The sequence below is a fragment of the Phodopus roborovskii genome, unplaced genomic scaffold (genome assembly GCF_943737965.1).
Source record: "Phodopus roborovskii unplaced genomic scaffold, PHOROB, whole genome shotgun sequence".
NCBI classification, from domain to species: Eukaryota; Metazoa; Chordata; class Mammalia; order Rodentia; family Cricetidae; genus Phodopus; species Phodopus roborovskii.
Window position 1 is genome coordinate 28,849,770 of NW_026126433.1, and position 21,435 is coordinate 28,871,204.

A 21,435-nucleotide genomic window follows, 5' to 3' on the forward strand; every position below is an offset into this window, starting at 1 on the left:
GAGGCAGAGGCAGGTGGATCTCTAAGTTTAAAGCCAGGTGGTCTACAAAAAACAAACAAACAAACAAACAAAAAAACCCCCAAAAAAACCAAAAAAACTTTTCTTTTAAGATAAATTTCTGAAAGCATAATGTACAAAAATGGCATTTGGTTTTAATGTGGCTGGCTTGATGAGCCCTGAGCAATGTACATCTAAACAAGATAAAGGATCATTCTGTCAGCAACTTTTCCTTCATGGTCCTCTACATCAACGCTCTACATCAGAGCTCCTCACCCACTCTGCTCCTAGGAACCACCAATCTGACTGGTGCTGATAGATTTTTCTTTTCTCTACAATGCCATGTAAACAGAATCCTGCAGTAAGCAGTCCTTTACTTAGTATAACATTTCTGAGCTCTATATACATTATTACATACATCAGATTTGTGCCTTTTTATTTCACTGTATTATGGCGCCAAGGTTTACTTAATCATTTGCCACCTGGTTTCTGTTTGGGACTATTAAGAATGACGCTCTCATGAACACCCGCTAAGCAGTCTTCATGGATCAGACTGAATTCTGTTTTAATAATGGATTGTTTACCCCTCCCTCAGATATATTTCACATCTACATTTTCAGAAAAATTAGAAAAATAGTACAATTTCCTTTAGCCAGCTTCCCTTAAGCCTAGATTAGTATAATTATGAAAACTAGGAAACTAATATAGGCACTATATGAACCAGCCACAAATCAAACTTTCACCAGTGTTCCTACTATATTAGTTTTATATATTACATTACCACACATGTCTAATTTTGAAAACTAGTAAATTTCAACATTGCAGACTTATTAACACTAAATTATACACTGTAATTTCATCAGCTTTTCAATTGCATTAACTTTCTAATTTAACATATTGCTACAAAGATGGAACTTCAACAGTATAAACTCATCCTCTAGTTCTATAGGCTATATTATAGTATAATCCAGAGCTCTTCTGATAGAAATCAAGGTGTCTAAAAGTCTCAAGAGAGATCTTCGTGCTTGCTTTTGTCACCTTGTAAGGGATATCCGTATCTTTTATGTTATAGTCTGTAGTGAGATAGTCCTTCTGTGGCACTGACCACGCCCACTTGGGGGTGGAGCCATGGGCGGAAGTGAGCTGGGGAAAGAGGTCGGAGAGAGAGCCTGGAAAAGTTCTCCTGCTGGCGTGACTCGGCCAGGAGAGCATCTGGTTGAATTTCCTGGTGTTCATCTGTCTAGGTTGTAAGTTATTTCTTCCTGAATAAACATCTATTCGGCCTATTTGTTTATCCTGATCCTTATTTAACCGCGATATCTGTCCTTGTCTCCTAGTCCCTCCTATCTTCCTTTCCTATTGGCCAACAGTGCTTTGCTTTATTCATTAACCAGTATGAGAAACACATACATAATGGCATCTCCCATCAACAGTCCTCCATTTTCCTGAACCAGTAATGTAAGGTAACCTGTAAGAGGACTTTGTTGTTTTACTTTCTCTTTGTGTGTATGTATGGTTTATGCCTGCATGTGTATCTCTCTCTGTGTGTCTCTGTGAGTGTGTGTGTGTGGTGGGGGTACATAAGCCATGGCCTGTGCAAAGGCAGGGAAGTGTGTTAGATGTTCTCCATCACTCTTTGTCTTATTTTTCTGAAGGTGGACTCTTCCTTAACCTGGACTTACAGTTCTTTGGCTAGGCTGACAAACTGCTCCCCTCTCTCTCATGCTGGAGTTACAGCCATGCTCTGGACCATTTTCAGATTTTATGTTGGTGCTGGGGTTCAAACAGGTTCTTGTGCTTGGACAGCAACCACTGAGCCAGCTCTTCAGCTTCAGTATTTTTCAGCTTTTAAGGTAATTAGATTGGACACAGATAATCTAGAGAAATATTCCCAACTTAAGGTCCTTAATCTTAACTAGGCAAAAGTCCTTGTTCTGTAAAACCAGATATTCACTCATAGTATATTATTGAATCCATAAGTTCCATTGTAGTATGTACTACTGAGAGCAAATGACCCAAACTCCCTGAATGTATCTGGGTAGAGTAAAGCATTGGTAAGTACTGGCAGGACAGTTCTTTATGGTAAACTTCCTTTCACAATTATGTTAATGTTTACTGTGAATAAAAGCCAAGCTGCTCATAAATGGCAGCTATCAGACTCTTCCCTTTTACCTAATTACCTTGCCTAGGAACTGCATTGAACATTTCCATGAAGTGTGGCTACACTGTGGTTACAAAGGGAACTGCACTCTTAGCTGTTGTTGGCTAACAACAACAATTCCTGTTTCAAGGACTCTTGTTCTAATCATAAAGGTTCCAACCCACAACAGTGCTACAAAACTTCACTTCAAACCTTTGTGACCCTCCAGATAACCTACAATAGAGAGTCATTCCCCTGTCTGCTCTGGACCTTGTAATAGTAGTCCTCAAGACAGGAAGGGCCTGATTCAGTAAAAAGATTCACAAAAATAAGGCTGTGTTTCTCTGATGCTTGTGAGTGGTCATTTATATGAAACTTACTTCTGATTGGTAGAGCTGGAAGACAGAGTGTGATTGGTGGAATTACAATCTAAACATAGGCATTCTTATTCCCCCTTTTAGCTATTTGTAAGTAGGATATGTTTTAGGGTTTGTTTGTGTATTTGTGTGTGTGCACGTGTGCGCGGGTGTGTGCATGTGTACAGTGCATAGTCTGAAAGGTTTCATGCCTATGAACAAATAACTCCCCCTCAGGTTGCAACATTAGGCCACAATAAAGCTTTCTTCTATATGGCCTTTTACCTACTTTCTAACTGGTAAAGCAGGTTCAGTTGGTTGAACAAAAACAAGAACCCAGGGTTTCTAGCCCCCACAGTGATAGTGAAGAGGCTGAGATTTCAACAATTATTGAGAGCTCCAGTTCAGCAAAACTCAGGACTTTATCACTAACAGGAGCTGAGGACTTGAAAGAGCCTCTGGGAACTTGGAACCCTGTTATCTGAAGCCTGGAACTGTAAGGGTAGGAGGTAGCTGAATAGTTTCCTGAGTACTAGAGGGCAGGCTGTACAAGAAGCTAAGAAGGTTGGTGACGTATTAAGACAAAAGACGGCAGAGTCACTGAGACTATAGAAGTCAGAAGAGCAAAAGGTGGGGACCAAAAGGGAAGGCAAGTCCAGTTGCTAGAAGAGTTCTGGAGCTACCAATGTTTAAAGAATCAAGATCACCAAGATCCTTCAACGTAATTGCAAAGGAGTTATAATACTAGCTGCTGTGTGCTGGGACCCTAAACTTAGGGCAATAAACCCTGAGCATCTATAGCAATTAAGTCTGCAGCTTGAAAATCTTGGTGCCATATGACTCTTTCTCTTTGAGGAAGCTGATCTTATGAGCGTCTGGAAATCTGCACCATCAATTCTAAGGGAGCTGGTACTTGTCTAAATGAATAACAGAACACTTAGTCAACTTTGTGACAATGTATTTTGAGGGTAAAGAACATTATTCTACCTCTCTACATATAGTAGTTTATTCTTTTTAAGTACTTATGCTATTTCCAGTGTTCTAAAATTATAAACACTGCTGTAATAACTTTGAGCATATGTATTTTCATGTTTGTGGCTTATCTTCAAGGGTGGATTGGCAGATTATGGATCAAAATGTATTTAGAGAATATGTTGTTAGTCATATTTTCAGAAGGGCTGTTCCAGCCTGCCTTTCCATCAACAGTGTATGACTGTGTCTGTTTCCCACATCTTCACTGATGAAGCTGGTGACTTAACTGTTTCTGTCAGCCTGGGAGGCGGACAGTATTTCCAGGTTTACATTTCTCTGAATGTGAATCTGAACAGTGTTTCAGACATTCAGAATAATTTTTAAGTTTTCCTTCCTTCTTTCCTCCCTTTCTTCCTCCCCCTTCCCTCCTTTCGTTCATTCCTCCCTCCCTCATTCCATCCCTTCTTCCTTCCAGAATGACTTGTATAGGAGCTGGAGGGACAGCTTAGTGGTTAAGAGTACATACTGGTCATGCAGAGAACTTGGGTTTGGTTCTCAGCACCTATGTCTAGCAGTTCTCAACTGCTTCTTAACTCCAGTGCTAGCAGATCCAATGCCCTCTTCTGGCCTCCATACGTACCTTCACTCATAACCACAGACTTTTGTCAAAAACAGACAGACAGACAGACACACACACACACACACACACACATACCCCTACTTTACGTTTTCCAAAAATGACTTATTCATGTCTTCCCTCAAATCCCAAGTTTTAAATTTCTTGAATTTTGATTATTTGTTTTCTGACTTTCAGCAGTTTTAAAATATGCAAATATTTCCATTTATTAGTTGTCTTTTGTCTCAGTTTATTAGTTTTCTTTGTTGTAGTATTTTATACAATGTAATTAAAGATACTTTATAAAACTATTTGATTTTAGTTATCACTTTTATTTTGGGTGTGAGTGTGCTCCATGGCATGCACATGGGAGTCACAGAACAACTTTGTGGAACTGGTTCTCCACCTCCATCTTTGCATGGGTTCTGGGGATCAAACTCAGTTCACTGGACTTTAATGTGTGTGTCTATAGTCATTGATTCTTTTTACTGCCTCTGGCTTTTCAGAATCAAACATGAAAAACATGCCCTGTGCTAATGCTAAAGAATGACATCATGTTTTCTTTTAACAATTACATGGCCTATTTCTAATGTCTTCTAATATACAGCTCTCTAGGCAATTTGGAGTTATTATGAGGTGTGATATACCTATTTAATTTTCCTCAAATGGTTTCATAGTTGTCTTGATACCACTTAAGATAAATACCGACTTTATTTTTCTTTCAGGAAATCATTCTTGATTTTTGTAATAGAACCAAATCTCTTGATTATGCAAAAGAGCCTTTGTGTACATTGTTATTTCCTCTGTCTTAACCTATAATCAGTTCTGTTTCTGTTTTATTTTATATCTTCTACTGAATTGTAATACTGGAGGGTATATAAGAACAGACAAATTTAGGTCATCTCTATATTTATGCAATTTTAAAGGAATGGTGAATTTACAGTTGTAGAGTAGAGTAATTAGTGTGAATTAAGAGAAATCTAATTCATTAAAACTAATCCAAACCCACTGTTTAAGAGAAAAAGTTCAGTATTTGAGCTATTCATGGGTTTCTCATGCAAGCACTTGCTTCCTTATAAAAGAATAGTGACTAAGCTGATCTCAATTCTGAGTATGGATATTAAGCAAAATAGCTTTAAGGCCTAAAATAGTGAGAAATTGTGCATCAAACTAAGAGAGAGAACATTGCCTTAAAGTGAGGTCTATTATCCTATTAGTCCACTGGACAGTCTCCCAGGAAGCCCCAAAAACATTAGCTAATACAATGTGAAAGACATTTTTCATTGTCAAGGGAGATGGACTAGATGAATTTAATTGAAAATTTCTGCCTTTCATCTCTAGGACTCTAAGAATAACAGTATCACACATGGGGGTAAATTGGAGACTTAGTTATTTAATGAAACAAAATTCTTAATACCTTGAGTGAAATGAAATGTTCCTAAAAAAATCACTATTCTGTATAATGGTAAGCGATAGGTATAACATCAACAATACAATTACACTTCACTAAAATCTGTTAGATTATCCTTTCTTCTTTGGTTTATTATTGTACAGAATAAATGAGGCTTCTAGAAAAAAGAGCTGCTAAATTCTATTGACTATATAAAATGAATACAATATACTTGAGTGTGTATTTTAATGTTTACTTAATAAGATATAATATTCAGATGCATGACTGAGGAATGTTTAATTAGAAAAGAGCAAGATGAAGACTCAAAACATTCATAATTTTATTTCTGCACTGTGCAAGCCAACTAAAATGTGTAAGATTTGGTTATATACTACTTGAGCTACTTGAAGACCTTTAAGAGACCGTTAAGTAACAGTCAAGAATTTCAAGATTGTAGGGTTGGGGAGATGGCTCAGCTTGAAGTCCCGGGTTTGATTCCTAGCAACTATATAAAAAGCCAGGCTTGGCCACAAGTGTCCATCACCCCAACACTAGAAAGGTGTAGTCAGGAGGATCACTGGGTCTTGCTGGCTAGCAACTCTGTCTGAATCAGCAAGTTCCAGGTTCATTGAGAGACCATGTCTCAAAAGATACGGTGTGGCTCCGTGGCTGTAAGTGCTTGCTGCCAAGTCTGATGACATGACTAGTAACAATCAGGTTTAAATTAAGAAAGCACTCTGGCAGCAGTGTGAAGGTTGAAGTGATGCAAAGGAACTGGAGGCTAGAGGTGAGGGAGTTAACACCTACTGCACTACACAGAACTGGCAATACAATTAGTGGGTCTCAGTATAAATGCAAGGGCAACTACAAAATGCGGGAAAAGAATGACATTGTACAAAACATGAGTTTGATGCCTGGGTTGAGAACTGATTTCCAAAAGTTGTTTTCTGACCTCCATACAAGTGCCATAGCAATGTATGCAAATACTTGTGATCTCTCTCTCTCTCTCTCTCTCTCTCTCTCTCTCTCTCTCTCTCTCTCTCTCTCAAAACATAATAAAAAATAAAGATTAGGTGGAACTGGGGGGATGACTCAATAGTTAAAACACTTGCCATGCAAGCAAGAAAACTGGAGATTAATCCCTAGAACTCACATAAATGCCCAGTGGGCATGACACCTCTCCTATAATCCCAGCCTCACAAGATGGATTCCCTGGATCTAGGTGTCTAGTAGGTCTAGCTCTATCAGAAAGCTCTGGTTTTGACTGAAAGACCCTACTTCAAAGAAAGTGGAAGAGTGATCTAGGAAAATTCACAATATCAATCTTGGACCTCTATAGGCATGATCACTCACATATGTGCACCTATACACACACTTGTCTACACATGTTATACACTACATATAAACACATGTGAAAAAGACACGAAAAAAAAAAAAAACAAGCTAAGATGGAGAACCACTGAAAATACTTGATGTGCTCTGACCTTTGCATGCAAATGCACATATATGCAAAGGTACTACTCTCACATGTTCACATACAAAAAACACAGTAAACACATACAAAAAAAGGTGATGGGGGATTTCAATATTGGAACCACAAGGCATTCAACTCCATGCACAGGCTTTCTAAGTGCTTGGATACTGCATTGGCTCCCTATCCATGAAGCTGGCCTTAATATCAGTTCAAGGAAGGAATGAGTAACAATGGTAACTGAAGGCAGTTAGTGGCAGTTAGGCTGAAAAGAGATTGATGGATGTAAAAGGATGTACAGAAGACCTGATGACTTATTCTATAAGATATAAATAATACTTAGAACATAAAAATATGTTGATAATAGGTAAAACTTTAAAAATCTACATATACATATACATACATATCATAATCTACTATTTATTTATTCTCATGTGTGTGAACCTCCATGATTATATATGTACCATGCATGTGCAGTAGCCTGTGAGGCCAGAAGATAGCACTGGTTCCTGTGGAACTGGAGTTATAAGCATGTGAGGCACCATGTCAGTGCTAAGAACTGAACTTGGATCCTCTTTAGAGTATTAAATGCTCTTAAGTGCTAAGCCATCTCTACAGTCCCTGCTTTGTTTAGTTTTAAAATAATGTTAAATTTCCTATTCCCACATCCAAAAAATATATATGGTACTATTTCCCCTATAGAAAGAAAAATTATCATAGTTTTCATAAAGTGAAATTTTTCAAAGCATCAGTAGTGAGTACTTAAGAATTTTATAAACAATAAACTAATATAACAATGTACTTCAATATATCTTCTTTGCCTTTTCCATCAGATATACCTCATTTAATCTAGTATAGTATGTTACTGCTTCAATTCCTAACCACATTAAAAAGTATTTGTAAGACTTTATGTCCTTACCCTGTCTCATAGGCCTATATTTTCATTTTATAACACCTTTATTAGTATAATTCATATGCCATAAAATCACTCTTTTTAAAGTGTACAAGTCAATGTGTGTGTGTATTAAAAAAATTGAACTGGGTGTAGTAGCAACCCATGCCTATAATCATAGCACTTGAAACATTGAGAGAAAGAGAGACAAGAGAGAGAGGACACATTTTACAGCCACTACCACAGCTTAATTCTAGAACTCTTTCATTTCTATAATTCTGGACTTTTCATATACACAGCAATAAAACATGGATTTCTGTTTTGGCTTATCTAGCCTTTGATTTCTTCTTATGGGTAATAATGTGCTATTATATGGATTGACTGTACTTTTTATACCTGTTCTCAGCTGATATTTAGGTTGTGGCTACTTTAGCTACTATAAATAATGAAGATGTAAACATTCATGTGCATTTTGTAAAGGCATATTTTCTACTGGTTACACCCACAGAACTGCTATGCCAAATGGAAACTCAATATTTACCTTTTGAAGAACTGTCAAACTATTTTTTTGTAAATGTCTGCATCACTTTACATTCCCACCAGCAATACCTGAGAGTTTCAGTTTCTCCAAATCTTCAATAATACTTATTAACTGTCTCCCTGTTTTGAATATAACTATCCTGGAAGTAGCAATGCATCATCACTTTGATGTGAGCTTCCCTAACAGCTGATAACAAGCATCTTTCCAGGAACATAAGCACCACTGTTTACCTTCTTTAGAGAACCCTCACTTAGGAGATTTTTGTTTGTTTGTTTGTTGCTTAACTAGCTAATAGTCTGGTGAAAACTACAACGGTATTTTAACATCTCAGAATGAAATTCCTTTAAAATGAAATTAGTAGATGCTTAAATAAAATATACCAAACCAAAATCCAGGAGAATGGAAGTGGCACTGGTTATAGAATTAAAGAGCTCTATGCTAGAGGTATTCTTTAGCAGTGAAACTTGTATCTTGTAAAGTTTTAGAAAAAGGGCAAAACCACTCTTTACACAATGAGCACAATTAGCAAAACAGCAAAATTGTGGCATTGGAAACATTTTCTTTCCATATCACTAGCTTCTGAACTCCTATACAGGAGGGAAATATTTGATGTCTGTTCTACATATTTGGTATGCTTACTGGATAATGTCATCCTTAAATGGGCATTAGTTTGCAACATTTATCTTTAATTATAAAGTGAAAGTTGAGCCGCTCTCCCCTATTGAAGGCAAGGAGAAATACCTTTTCTTGGGACAAGAGGGATGGTTATCTAAAGAATGTGCTATATATAGGTGACTGCATTATCCTCTGGAACAAGCCTTTTCTCCTGGGTGGGATAAAATGGACTTTTAGTACTTAGTCTGCTGCAAGTCTATTTCTGAGGATTACTATAGGTAGGAGTGTTTCCTTCATACCATTCTTTGATTCTTTCAAGTTACACTCCTGATAACAACTTCTGCCAAGCCTCTTCCCTTCCCCAGGTAACTATCAATCTCTAGTCTTAGATTCCATTCTTCAGAGTTGTATTTAACTCTATTCTTTTGTCCTGCATGCCAAGACACTAAACTTCATACTTGAAAGGATAAAGAAAGCACCAATGTTTGCAGGTAAGATTTGCACAAATTAGTTCCTTATATTTTACCAATCATGAAGGCAAACAATTCTCAATTGCAGGGTACATAACAGAAGCATCTGGGAATCTTTAAAAACAAAACCAAAAAAAGCCCAAACAAACCCACCACCACCACCATCAGGCTCATCTTTAAGTATCAGTGTATTTTATGAAAGGTAAATTTTATGGCTAGTTAGATTTGAAAACCACTGGTTTGGACAATGAATACTTTCTAATCCAAAGTATGCATGAAATTGTGACTAATTTAGAAAAGTACTTATATAGACCACACAGAAGACACCAGATACAACAGAAACCAATACCAGCTGATCTTCACAGCATGGTACTTAAGAGAGGGGATACCATCTTTTTTTGGTGTTTTAAAAGCTTTTTAAAAGATTTATTGACTTTATGTGTATGAGTGTTTTGCTTGCATATATGTCTGTGCAATACATATGTGCACAGGCCAGTGGAGGGCATCGAATACCCTGGAATTGGAGTTATAGGCTATGAGCCCCAGTGTGGGTGCTGGGAACTTAGCCTGGGGTCCTGTGGAAGAACAGCCAGTGTTCAACTGCTGGCCTTTCTCTTCAGCCCCAGTATCTTTTTATGCAGAACTTTAATATAGTCTGCACTTTATTTTCCAGAGGGTTAAAAACAAAAACAAAAAAGTGCACACACACATACACACAAAGGTTTAATCATTTGACAATCATATTTACATATTTGTTGGACTAGGACTGGTCAAGGGTCATAGTAACAAGAGGAAAAGGAAGGTTATACAGAAATATTAGGCTACTGCCTTAGTTCAACTATGCTTTCTGGGTGTCTTAGCATATTTTATAGTGTTTGAATTCTTTCAGAGCTAAGCTCAAAGCTAATATAAATGGTGCAGCTGCGACTGCATTGTGTTATATAGACAAGGCCAACTCAGATCATTGTGCTATGGAAATGAGAACACTAAGCTGAACACCTGGCCCGGAAAACAAGCAGCTCTCTCTAGTCAATGCCAAATGGATGGTATCATCTAAGCAAAAGTCATACAAAAATCTTAAATATAAATAGTCACTTTATAAATAGGGTATAAAGAAGCCTGTTCCAAAACCATAGTTTTTTTTAAAAACTATGTATGAAACAATTATATACAACCTTAAGATATGTTTGTTTTCCTTCTTGAACTAAATTTAAGCAGAGATAACTGATTTTAGTCAGTTGTTTCTCATTTTCACCATAAAAATCACTTAAATGTCATTTAAGCAATGCATAAAATATACAAAGGATGTTTTATATACAAAAAAAACACAAATACACCAAGGCAAAAATATACCCTAGCAAAATGTTAAAGAAGACAAACAACCAAAAATGCTCTTTTTAAGCAAAAGCTATTCAAATGATTATAATTGAAGAATCTAGGACAAAACTCACAAGTACCAAAAACATTCTGAGCTTGTACATATGCATATTTAAAGGACTCAAAAGAAATATTTCAAGAAACAAATTAAATAAATTCCAACTAGTTTTAATTTCCAAATATACAGAATGTACTCTAGACATTAGTCCCAACTGTTAACTAAAAATTCAAAAAACAAACCTATTTTGAACAGGCACACTCATTTCAAATACTCTCTTTTGAAATGATAACTATATAGCAATTATTTCAATTTACTACAGACATCATCTATACCAAGAGACTAAATGTGAAATAAAATCATATTATTTGGATCCTTGTGTAATTCGTGCATATGTTTATCTTCTCAACAACTATTGATTGGATTTTTGCTATATGTAAGGTACTGTATGGAGCACCTGGGGTGGTTACAAAGATAATCAGAATAGATATTCACTGTTAAATGAGAAAAAGAGATGACAAACTAAAAGAGGAAAAAGAGGAGTGATTATGGTTAAAATACATTATATACATGCATGATTTTGCCAAGAATAAATAAAAATGTGTTTATCTAGCATGAAATAGATCTTTCTGAAAAGTAAGTTTTATGAAGATCACCTATTTCAAGATGTAAAGTATTCTCAAATGATATATAACAAACCCAGTTATACTTTTAAAAAATAAGAAAGCAAATACAATTTCATTTTTAAAATGATTTGAGATCACTGTTATCAGTGTCAACTTTTGTATACTGTATTACTTTGAAATAAGATAACATGCTCCAAGACTACTAGAACATGTTGCCTGTTTCTTTTAGAGGGAGCTGATTAAAAAAAAAAAAAAAGAGTTCTAGGTGAGGGCTTTTGGGTGGTTAATTCTCCTAGAAATACATGGCTTTGTGACTGTAATTTTGCCAGTATGGAGCCTTTTCTTTCCTTCATTATTTCTATGATTATCAAAAATTACATGGTTTGTAAGTAGTACTTGGTCTAAGTACTTCTCTTTCATTGCTCTGAAACTTCTACTTACAAATGTTTAGTTTTATTAAGATAGCATTTAAATCCGTTGCCAATTTAGTATTCAAATAAGCAAAAAGTGAAGTTCTTAATTTAATTAAAAATTTAAAAAATCTGAACACAAATCTTACACATAATTTAGGACATTCTTCATTGTTACCATGGTGCAGAGAGCTATTTTCAATTGTGTACTTTAAGAAAAATGTAAGAAATTCAGCTAGACAGTGTGAAAATCTTAACTAGAACTCAATCCAGTCGAGTACATCACTGAACTATGCACATTGTTGTTGTGCATATTATTAAATTGATTGATATAGAATATACTCGGTTACACCTTCAAAAATTTAGCAAAACATAAGAAAACCTCTTTTTTTTCCTTAATAATTTAGGATCACTGTTATCATTGTGAACTGCTGCATAATACACACTGAAGTACGATGATGTTCTTCGGAATTACTGTCTTAGTTAGGGTGTTTATTATTGTGATAAAATACCAATACCAAAAGCAACTTGGGGACGAAAGGATTTATTACATCATAGTGCATCATGGAGGGAAATACGGATAGGAACCTGAAGATGAAGAGGTTGATGCAGAGGTCATGGAGGGGTGCTGCTTACCTGGCTTGCTCAGTCTGTTTTCTTATAAACCCCAGGACCAGGCATGACACCACCCATAATGGGTTGGGCCCCCAACATCAATCACTAATTAAGACAATATTCTACCAACTTGCCTAAAACCAATCTTATAGGGCACTTTCTAAATTAAAATTCCCTCTTCCCAGATATGTTAAGTTGACAAACAAAACAAACAAACAAACAAACAAAAAAAAAAAAAAAAAAAAAACCAACCAGCACAACTACTAATACATGTTAAGCTGAATTGGTTTTTACTCTGTTTGAAAAAAAGAAAAGGTAAAAGAAACATGTTTTTGTTCATTCACAAAAATTAAAACATGTAGCTGTGTCTATAAAATTAAAAAATTTAGTAAGACATTACATCTGATGCTCTTAAATAACTTCCACATCATGATTACAGCATTAATGTAGCACTCACTTACAGTCTAGAGAAATCTGTAAAACTTTGAATGGTTCTTACAGAAACAGATATCCACAAACTCTACCGACTCTTAATGTGAAAGAGGTAATTATACTGGTTTCAGAGTTAACAGAAAAACAAAGTCTACTTGTGTAACTAACACATCTATTATATCTAATAAAGGTTCTACTTAAAAGGCCATCTCAACTTAAAAGGATTAGAATAAGAACATATTAGTTTGTTTAAGAGGGAAAAAAGTGTTTTTTTTTTCCAAATAGAAAAGTTTATTTCTATCTTACACTAATTTTTGTTGTACTTAGAATAAGGACAAATCTCTTGAAACAATTCTCTTCAAATATGCCTTTTATAACACTACAAATTTTCATATGTTCACAAAATAGATTCAAAAATCTGAGTTACTTGAAGCTGGCAAGATGACTCAGTAAGTTAAGGCCACTCAAGCCTGATGGCCCAAGTTCAATTCTTAGAACCCATAAAGAAGTAGAAGAGAAGAGGAGAACAGACTCCACAAAGTTATCCTTTGACCTCCACATGTGCATCGGACTAAATGTACACAAGTACATTTGTGTACACAAGTACACACGTGCACACAGTAAGTTATAAAATAGTAAAGCATAAAAATATAGAACTCTACCTATCAGCCAGCTATACTGCTCCATTTCAGTTTTCCCATTTCAGTATGCTTTTGGCAAATGCTTGTACTTAATATTAATATATTTTAGCTAATAACTAACTAGATTAAATGACACAAAGATTTGCACTGTGCAATACAGAAAAATTCAGATTTAAGGTACTTAGTTATATTTTTAAATTAGCCCACAAGTAAAAATAGTATTCCTTAAAATCTAATAGACCTCATGCTGGATATGATTCACAGTGAATCAATAGAAATTTATACTTCAGTATTGCAATGAAATTTTTGAGGAAATACACACACACACACACACACACACACACACACACACACACACAGAGAGAGAAAAGCAATACTTACGGGTACTTTGAAAGGAGAGGTATTTGCAGTGTCCATGGAGTTGGGTTTCTCTGAAGTGCTGGTCCCTGAGATGCTCCGTCTGCGGGGGGACCTTTCTGCTGGCACCTCTGGAAAAGTGAAGGCAGTAGAAATATCAAGAAGGATCCACAATTTCAGACTTTGTGTAAACCATAAAATTATTATTTTTTCACACACAGAAAAGCTGTTTTATTTAAAGTTCTCAACATGTTTTAGGTATCTTTTTGATGTTTGACCTATGGAGATACGGAAACTTGATCAGGGTTAAGAATCTATTCTAAGAGACAACTTGTGTTTTCACCTGTGCATGTATAAGAAGTAATCTTTCCAAGCTACACTTTGTTTAGGGATTCCAGGTTCACTTACTAGTTTTATCTGGTACCATATGGCTCTACTTCTCTAGCAGCCATTTAGAAGTTAAGTAAATCAGAAATTACTCCTATTTTTGTGAACCAGAAATACTAGTGTTGCGCATGATTTGACACTGCTTATGAAAAGGTCAAAGTTCGGTTCTATACATATGATTCACCAGACTGTAGCAAAAGCTATGAGAAGACTGGAAGGTGCTGCAGGATAAAAGAATAATACATGCCTATGCAGATATAAAAATAGAGCCACTTCCCCTTGTTCTGGCTATTATGACCTTACTCACATCTTACTCTAAAATCACAGATCTGTTCAAATGACCTAACAAGATTAGGATTCTGTAAATGATGTGATCTCTAGTTTAAGAGCTATAAACCACATTAACAATATATTTTAAAGGACTTTTTTTCCATGACATATACTATACATATAAACACATGCACACACAGATATTTATACATATTATACCTTTATCACAACTGCTTCCCATCTCCACTTCAACTGACAGATAAGAATCCAGCTTCTCAGATAACATTAGATAATCTCAACATGGACAAGGGAAAAAAAAACAAAAAACAAAAAACAAAAAAACCACATATCCTAAAAAAAGTATTCTGTGTTGTCTTCCAGATCTTAAAAAATAAAGAGTAAACCGTGACTCCGGAGACTGACATTTTGATTCCTGCTGTTCTGCCTTTAAAAAGATAGATGCAGTTTAAACTTCCATTTCTGGCCTCCTGGCCCCTGGGATCCGTGCTACTTCCACTTAAGAGAAAGCATTTTTTTCCCCTCGTGCTCCCTCCCTGCCTTGCTCTTCCCCCTCCCTCTCCACAGCTTGCAGAGAGCGAGCGAGAAAGAAGCACACAGGACTGCAGCTATTCATTCAATCAATCGTCTGACTGCACATCCTCATTAGTTACTTTTAAGCTATTAACAGGCGTCCATTGCCTCCCCTTACTTAACAGAAAATTTCTCTGTATTACCCTAATCTGCAGAAAAAAAAAATTACTGACATTTAAATTCGGCCAGTGTTAAAAGGACACCATCTTACATAGACCCAGCAATGCACACACAAATCAATGCTGCCTAAGAAAAGCCAACTGGAAGTGCTTACCCTATCACTGTTTGCATGCTGGATACAGGTCTTCTTTCATCTCCTTGTGGCATCTTGACCATTAAGATATTAGCCAAATTACAATATTCCTAATGACTGAGAAGTTGATACTGCAGCTTATATGCCTGCAGTAGAAGACAGTTCCATGATATTGCCGTATTTTTTAAATTATGACCAGTAACTATGTCTCAGTTTCTCTAACCATCAGTGGATAAACGAGTCTTAATGTAGGAAGTCATTTTCAGAATTAGGCACACGTGACTTCTAACATCCATCTCTGAAAGATGGCAGTATAATTAACTCAGATTCGTGGGAATGGCACAAAGGAATTTAAGCAAATCAGCTTGCTGGAGTGCACCAAACAGCAAGACCTTCAGACTTCAAGAAATGACTTTAAGAATGATCTATTCAAGTCAGGTGATTCTAAAGTTGGGGGACAATACAGGCAGGGAGAGAGGAACTGGTAAGGCAGGAGAACATTTCTTATTTTGTCTGATAATTATCTAAAGAAGCTCTGTAACTTCATATTAGATACAGATATTTTAATCTCTGAATAAATGACAGAGAAACCAAACTGGGAGAAAAATAAGTTTAATTAGCTAGGATAAAATGAAAGAATGAAACAGTCTCCTAAAGATGCAATGTTCTGGTTAACGAAAAAACTGAAACCCATTTCCTCACTTTTTTCCAAACATCTAATTTTAGTTTTAGGCTTATGAACTCATTAAGCATATATATTTCAATGCTTTAACTGTGTGAAACTATATTGACTAAAATGAGTAACTACATTTTAAAACCCAATAACTATGGTTACTTACTATACTTTTTTATCTCCATATGATAAAATAAACAGCTCTTACAGTTTATAAGTTGTTAGTTCCAGAGAGAATAAATTATTACTGAAGAGGGAAAGTAACTCAACCAGTGAGAGCAGTACTTTATACTAATTTCTCAGTCTTCTACAACATAATTTATCTCTTGATATGGAATAGACCCTTGAAGGACCATGTGTTTTATTTCTCACAAGGGCTGCTCTCCTGAAGACCAATGTTAAGAGATAGTAGTCAACAGGAGACTAATTGGCAGCTTGCTAGACTAGTAAATCACAGGTGGGTCCAACTGGTTCCTGCTCGTTCTGTCTCTCTCTCCCTCTCTGTATCTCTTTCCCTCTCTGTCTCCCCCCCCCTCTCTCTCTCTCGTGTGTGTGTGTGTGTGTGTGTGTGTGTGTAAGTACCTGTCCAATGCAGACGATAGAGATCAGGTGTGTGAAGTTCAGAGGAAAGCAAAAACTCAGGGCTGTTTGGGTGATACTAGTACTAACAATTTGAGGTTTCTGGACAGCTGGGATTGAAAACTTGGCTGCGATTAGCAAGAGCCCAGTACCACTAAAGTGAAACCTCTGCTTTACTGGTTAGCTGAGGCTAAAAAACACTGAGGTACAATCTTCTAGGGTTACACACAGCTGTAGCTAAGAGGGAGCCAAGGCTGAACTTGACAATATGTAAGAGTTCTCCACATGTTTTGGTGACATGAAAGCTGCAAGATGAAAAGTATCATGAAGTGTTTGAGGGTTGGCATTGTAAGAGGCCAGCAGAGGACACTGGTGAAGGTATAGTCAGTTGCAATTGAGTCCAGAATATACTGGAGATGCAAGGCCATGGAACGACCCCTAAGGACAACAGCAGGTGTGGAGTGCAGTTTGTCTGCACTTACAAGACAAGCTTTGTGTGATGTGGATGGTAATGCTGGAGAAGAGGAGCATGCCAAGGCCTTAGGAGCCCAGAAGATCCTGTGTGTGTTCCAGATGTTAGACAATGAACATTTACACTGCATGATGGCTTTTGCCTTGATCTGATTTTAACTGTGTTCTGGTTCTTCCTCTTGGAACAAGAAGTATGTAACTTTTTATTGTATAGGAGCCTGCAATGGGGAGACTTGACTTTTAAAGAGATACTGGATTTTTAAAGAGTCTGAGCTTTAATTTTAAATTTCCAATACAAAATGTATCTCTCATTTTTAGTGATAACAACTAGGCATTTTGATAATGACAAAAATGATACTGCAATACCAAGCTATCATTTATTATGCTTTATTTCAGAGAAATGTTTTTAATGAATTACATCTTCAATCCAGACAATAATCCTTTGGAACTGGAATTATCCTCCCAATTTTACAGACATAGAAACAAGATGTTCTGGTACTCTGCCCATGTCTGCCCAGCAGGCAAGAGGCAAAATGAGGATTAGAACCCACGCAGTCTCCATTTGGAGCCTGTGCTTTTAACCACCAGGCATGCTATCTTGTTCTGGTGTTTTACATAATAGGCTATAATGGAGGGGGAAACCATAACTACAGAGACTCTAGTTTTCTTATTTGTTCCTAAAAGATAACTCAAAAAATTGACAGTATGTTCACAGTTCTTTGTATTTTAAAGAAAACTGAGGCAAACATACTAAGGGTTTACTTCAAACATGTCCTATCAAGGAAGACTCAATTCTGAACGCTGATGTTGATAAGAATCTTCAAGTCCAAGACACACAAAGCTGAGATACTGAGACAAAGGGAAGACATGTAACAATAACAAAGTGTAACAGTGAGCATAAAAAGCCAACAAACAGAAGCCAAGCCCTAAATAGTAGCTAAAGCTGATTTCTTACATTAAAAAACGTGGAGAAAGTCTAGAAAATAATAGGCCCTTCAACACTCTTCAAGTAATCTTCAATATATGAAATAACTATTTCTCCAAATTCTAGGAGACAAACTAAATTAATCAAAGTCTTAGGCTTTGCAAAGAATAATCTCTAAATAACTAACAGTGTTGTTTAGCCCCAAATGACCATTTTGAGCATTTCCCACAGTTTTGGTGAGCTATATTTGTTGCTAACTCTGGGAGATGGTATTTTTTCAGATTTTACAGATATTGTTTTTCTTACTAATAAGCTTACTAATTAGTAATAAGCTTACTAATAAGGAATGGGCATCACCTTATTTACATATATGTTCTAAGGTATTTACACAGTGTCTTTAACTGTCTCAGTAAAGTAACTGGAGGTATATGCTTAGATTTATTGAAACAACAGATACAGATTTTGATTATGTCAAGGCAGTTTAATTTGCCTCTCATACATAACTGTTATTAATCGAATCAGTGTGCTGAAAAAACAAAACCCCAGTTATTGGGGAGGCTAAAGCAGGAATATCACCACTTCAGCCTAGTTTGAGGTCAGCCTGGGCAATACAGATCCTCCTCCCACAAAGAAGGAGAAAAGGGGGCAGAGACGAGAAACGGGAGAAGGAAAGAGAGGAGAGGAGATGTAACATGTATACAAATGTATAAACCTTTAAATGTAATGTGAAACAATCATTTCCTGAGAAGGAAATGTGTATACAGCATACAGCATGGTATAAAACCAAAGCTATGATGCCAAGCATCAGTGATTAGTGAAGGTAACAGAAATGGGGAAACCATGATATTGGTCTTTCCCCCTTCAGCAGTCAGTCAATGTCATGTCTATCTCTGAAATGTCTTATCAGCTTCATTTTAGCCAACCATTAACATCCTAGTCTAGGGCTTTTTTATTCTATGCAGATTGTGACAAGGATCTCCTAGTTAACTTCACCCACTTAGTTTCTGTCTACTTAACGTTATCCTATGCACAATTATCTCCTCCAAACAATGCTTTATTTTGATGAAACTACTTTTCTAATGATCTTTCCACAATCAGGAATTTAAGGGAAAACAATTGAAGTAGCCCTCTTTACACATTCCTTTTCTTTGTCAACAATTTGCCCGAGTCTGGCCATCCGTGAAGATGGGTCACACTCCTTCTCTGGTGTCTATCCTTAGAGTGTTTCACTTATCTATCAAACTGTAGGTGACCTTCAGTTCAGCTACTTCTATAAAGCTAGACCTACAAATTCACATGCATCGCTGTAAATTCATACTCTGCAGTCCATGTCCTCTAGTTTCCCAAAGAACTAAGCATTAATACTGACTACACAGTGTTCTATAGCTGAGGTCTTACACTTACAGATTTCAATAATGGTCTGCTCTACACTTCAAGCAAAATGAGTAGTCACCCAGTTTTAAGTATTTCTTACAATGTTTTCATAAACCTTTTCCCCCTTAATTGCTTTTATTAAAATAAAAGATATAAATAAATAACTTTTAACTGAACAGTCAAGAATAGTTAGGTATACTGAGTCTGGATAGCCCCTAACCTCTTTAATAGATATATATCCTTATAATTAAGATTGTATTCAGTTGAATCACACAGGATTGCTATCTTACTAAAACGATAAATGGTAAATATTCAGCATTCCATGTGTAATTAACTTCATACTTAAAACAGTTTAAGTTTTCTCATTCCAAAATGAAATTGATCCTTCCATCTGGACAAGTTTAATAATTCCTTAACTTGAATGATCAGTTATAATTGAGACTTTGATGAATAAGCTTCATAGAATAAAAGGTTAGGTATCGAAGGTTAGGTATAGTTGAGGGATTTGCTGCCTATACATCGTTCATTTAAAAATTCATAAAATCCCCAATTTTATTAAGTACACTTAAATATAAATTAATCATGTTTAACTTTTTTTTATATTTTCTTATTCAATTTTCATTTTTTAAAAAAGATATCTGCCCATTTCTTAAAAAAAAAAAAGTTTTATAACTGCTTATTCCATTAGGAATTTCTTTGAAAGAACACCTTCTCCCCCTTCCTCAAACACATTCCCTAAACAAAAGAAGATTAAAACAAAATCCAAGGGAATCAACAACCTGAGGCCCAATATGATTCAATTGCCATATTGAGATTTTAACATAGTTCACAGGTGTTGTGGGTTGTTTATATTTTGTTTATATTTTCAAATATATTCTTGTAAAGTTTTTTCATGATAGTTCCCAGTTTAAAAAATACTTTGTTTCTGTTGGGGGGGTTGGCACACCCCTTTAATTCTAGCACATGGGAAGCAGAGGCAGCCGGATTGAGGCCAGTGTGGTCTACAAATTGAGTTCCACAATTGCCAGGGCTGTTACAAAAAGAAACCCTATCTTGAACTCCCCCCACCCCAAAAAAAAAATCAAAAACAAAAACCTGTTTTTAATTATGTGTGTGTGTCTGTGTGTGAGTATGTGCAACTGTGCAGGTGCTCAGAGGACAAGGGATGTCAGATCTCCTGGGGCTGAAATTACACTGTGAGTCACAAGATGCGGGTGCTGTAACCTGGACTTAGGTACTCTGCAAGGGCCAAACATAAAGCAGAGAACTTTAACGATAGCTCACAATTCTTTTTGTTCTTAACCACTGAACCATCTTTCTAGTCCGTAGTCTCCAACTTTTAAGTCTTTAATTTTCTGTAATTATGTCCTTCTCCAGTCCTTACCAGTCCTTAGCAGTTTGTTTATACTTTCTATTTTAATCAAATCTTTAGATTTAAGGCAACAATTCTTGGTTTAATTAATTCTATCTTATTTATTTATATTTTCTAGTTTAGGCTGAACTCACAACTTCAGCAAGATCCCACAGGTTTTATTTTGTTTGAGTTAGTTGTTTTCTCATTATTATTATTATTATTACTGTTATTATTATTTTGAGACAGCCTTAATATGTAACCCAGCCTGGCTTCAAATCTGTTACCTTACTACCTCAGCCTCCAGAACACTGACATTATAGGAAAGAGAGAAGGGAAAAGAGAGTTTCTAACTGACAAAAGCAATTTTAACAATTTTAGACAACATTGGTTCATATCTTCAATGCTGTCCTGAGACAGTGCTGTACTAACAAACAATTGCCATCCTTTTGGAAGCCGAGAATATTAGATATTACACAAATATACACAGGCACACAACTAACTGTAACAAATGACTGGGTGTGATAAATGCCCCAAACTTAGAACAAGAGTTGTCATCTCATTTCTCTCATTTTCTATTGTTAAATCACTGCAAGCATTGTTGGTTTCTAGTTTCTCCCACCACAAGATTAACCCTTGCCTTAA

At 36.1% G+C, this 21,435-nt stretch overlaps 1 protein-coding gene across 7 annotated transcripts in view; it reads right to left on the reverse strand.

Annotated features, from left to right (window-relative positions):
• The window catches only part of Rasal2 (RAS protein activator like 2), a 270,356-nt gene that overhangs the window by 79,227 nt on the left and 169,694 nt on the right, over nucleotides 1–21,435 (reverse strand). For 5 of the 7 annotated variants that reach the window (XM_051186049.1, XM_051186048.1, XM_051186050.1 and 2 more), the window contains one exon: nucleotides 13,941–14,047. In XM_051186049.1, coding sequence (XP_051042006.1) covers nucleotides 13,941–14,047 — 107 coding nt within the window. Of the gene's footprint in view, nucleotides 1–13,940; nucleotides 14,048–14,792; nucleotides 15,075–15,438; nucleotides 15,577–21,435 lie in introns of those variants that run through there. The other 2 variants (XM_051186054.1, XM_051186052.1) reach the window with 2 other exon arrangements.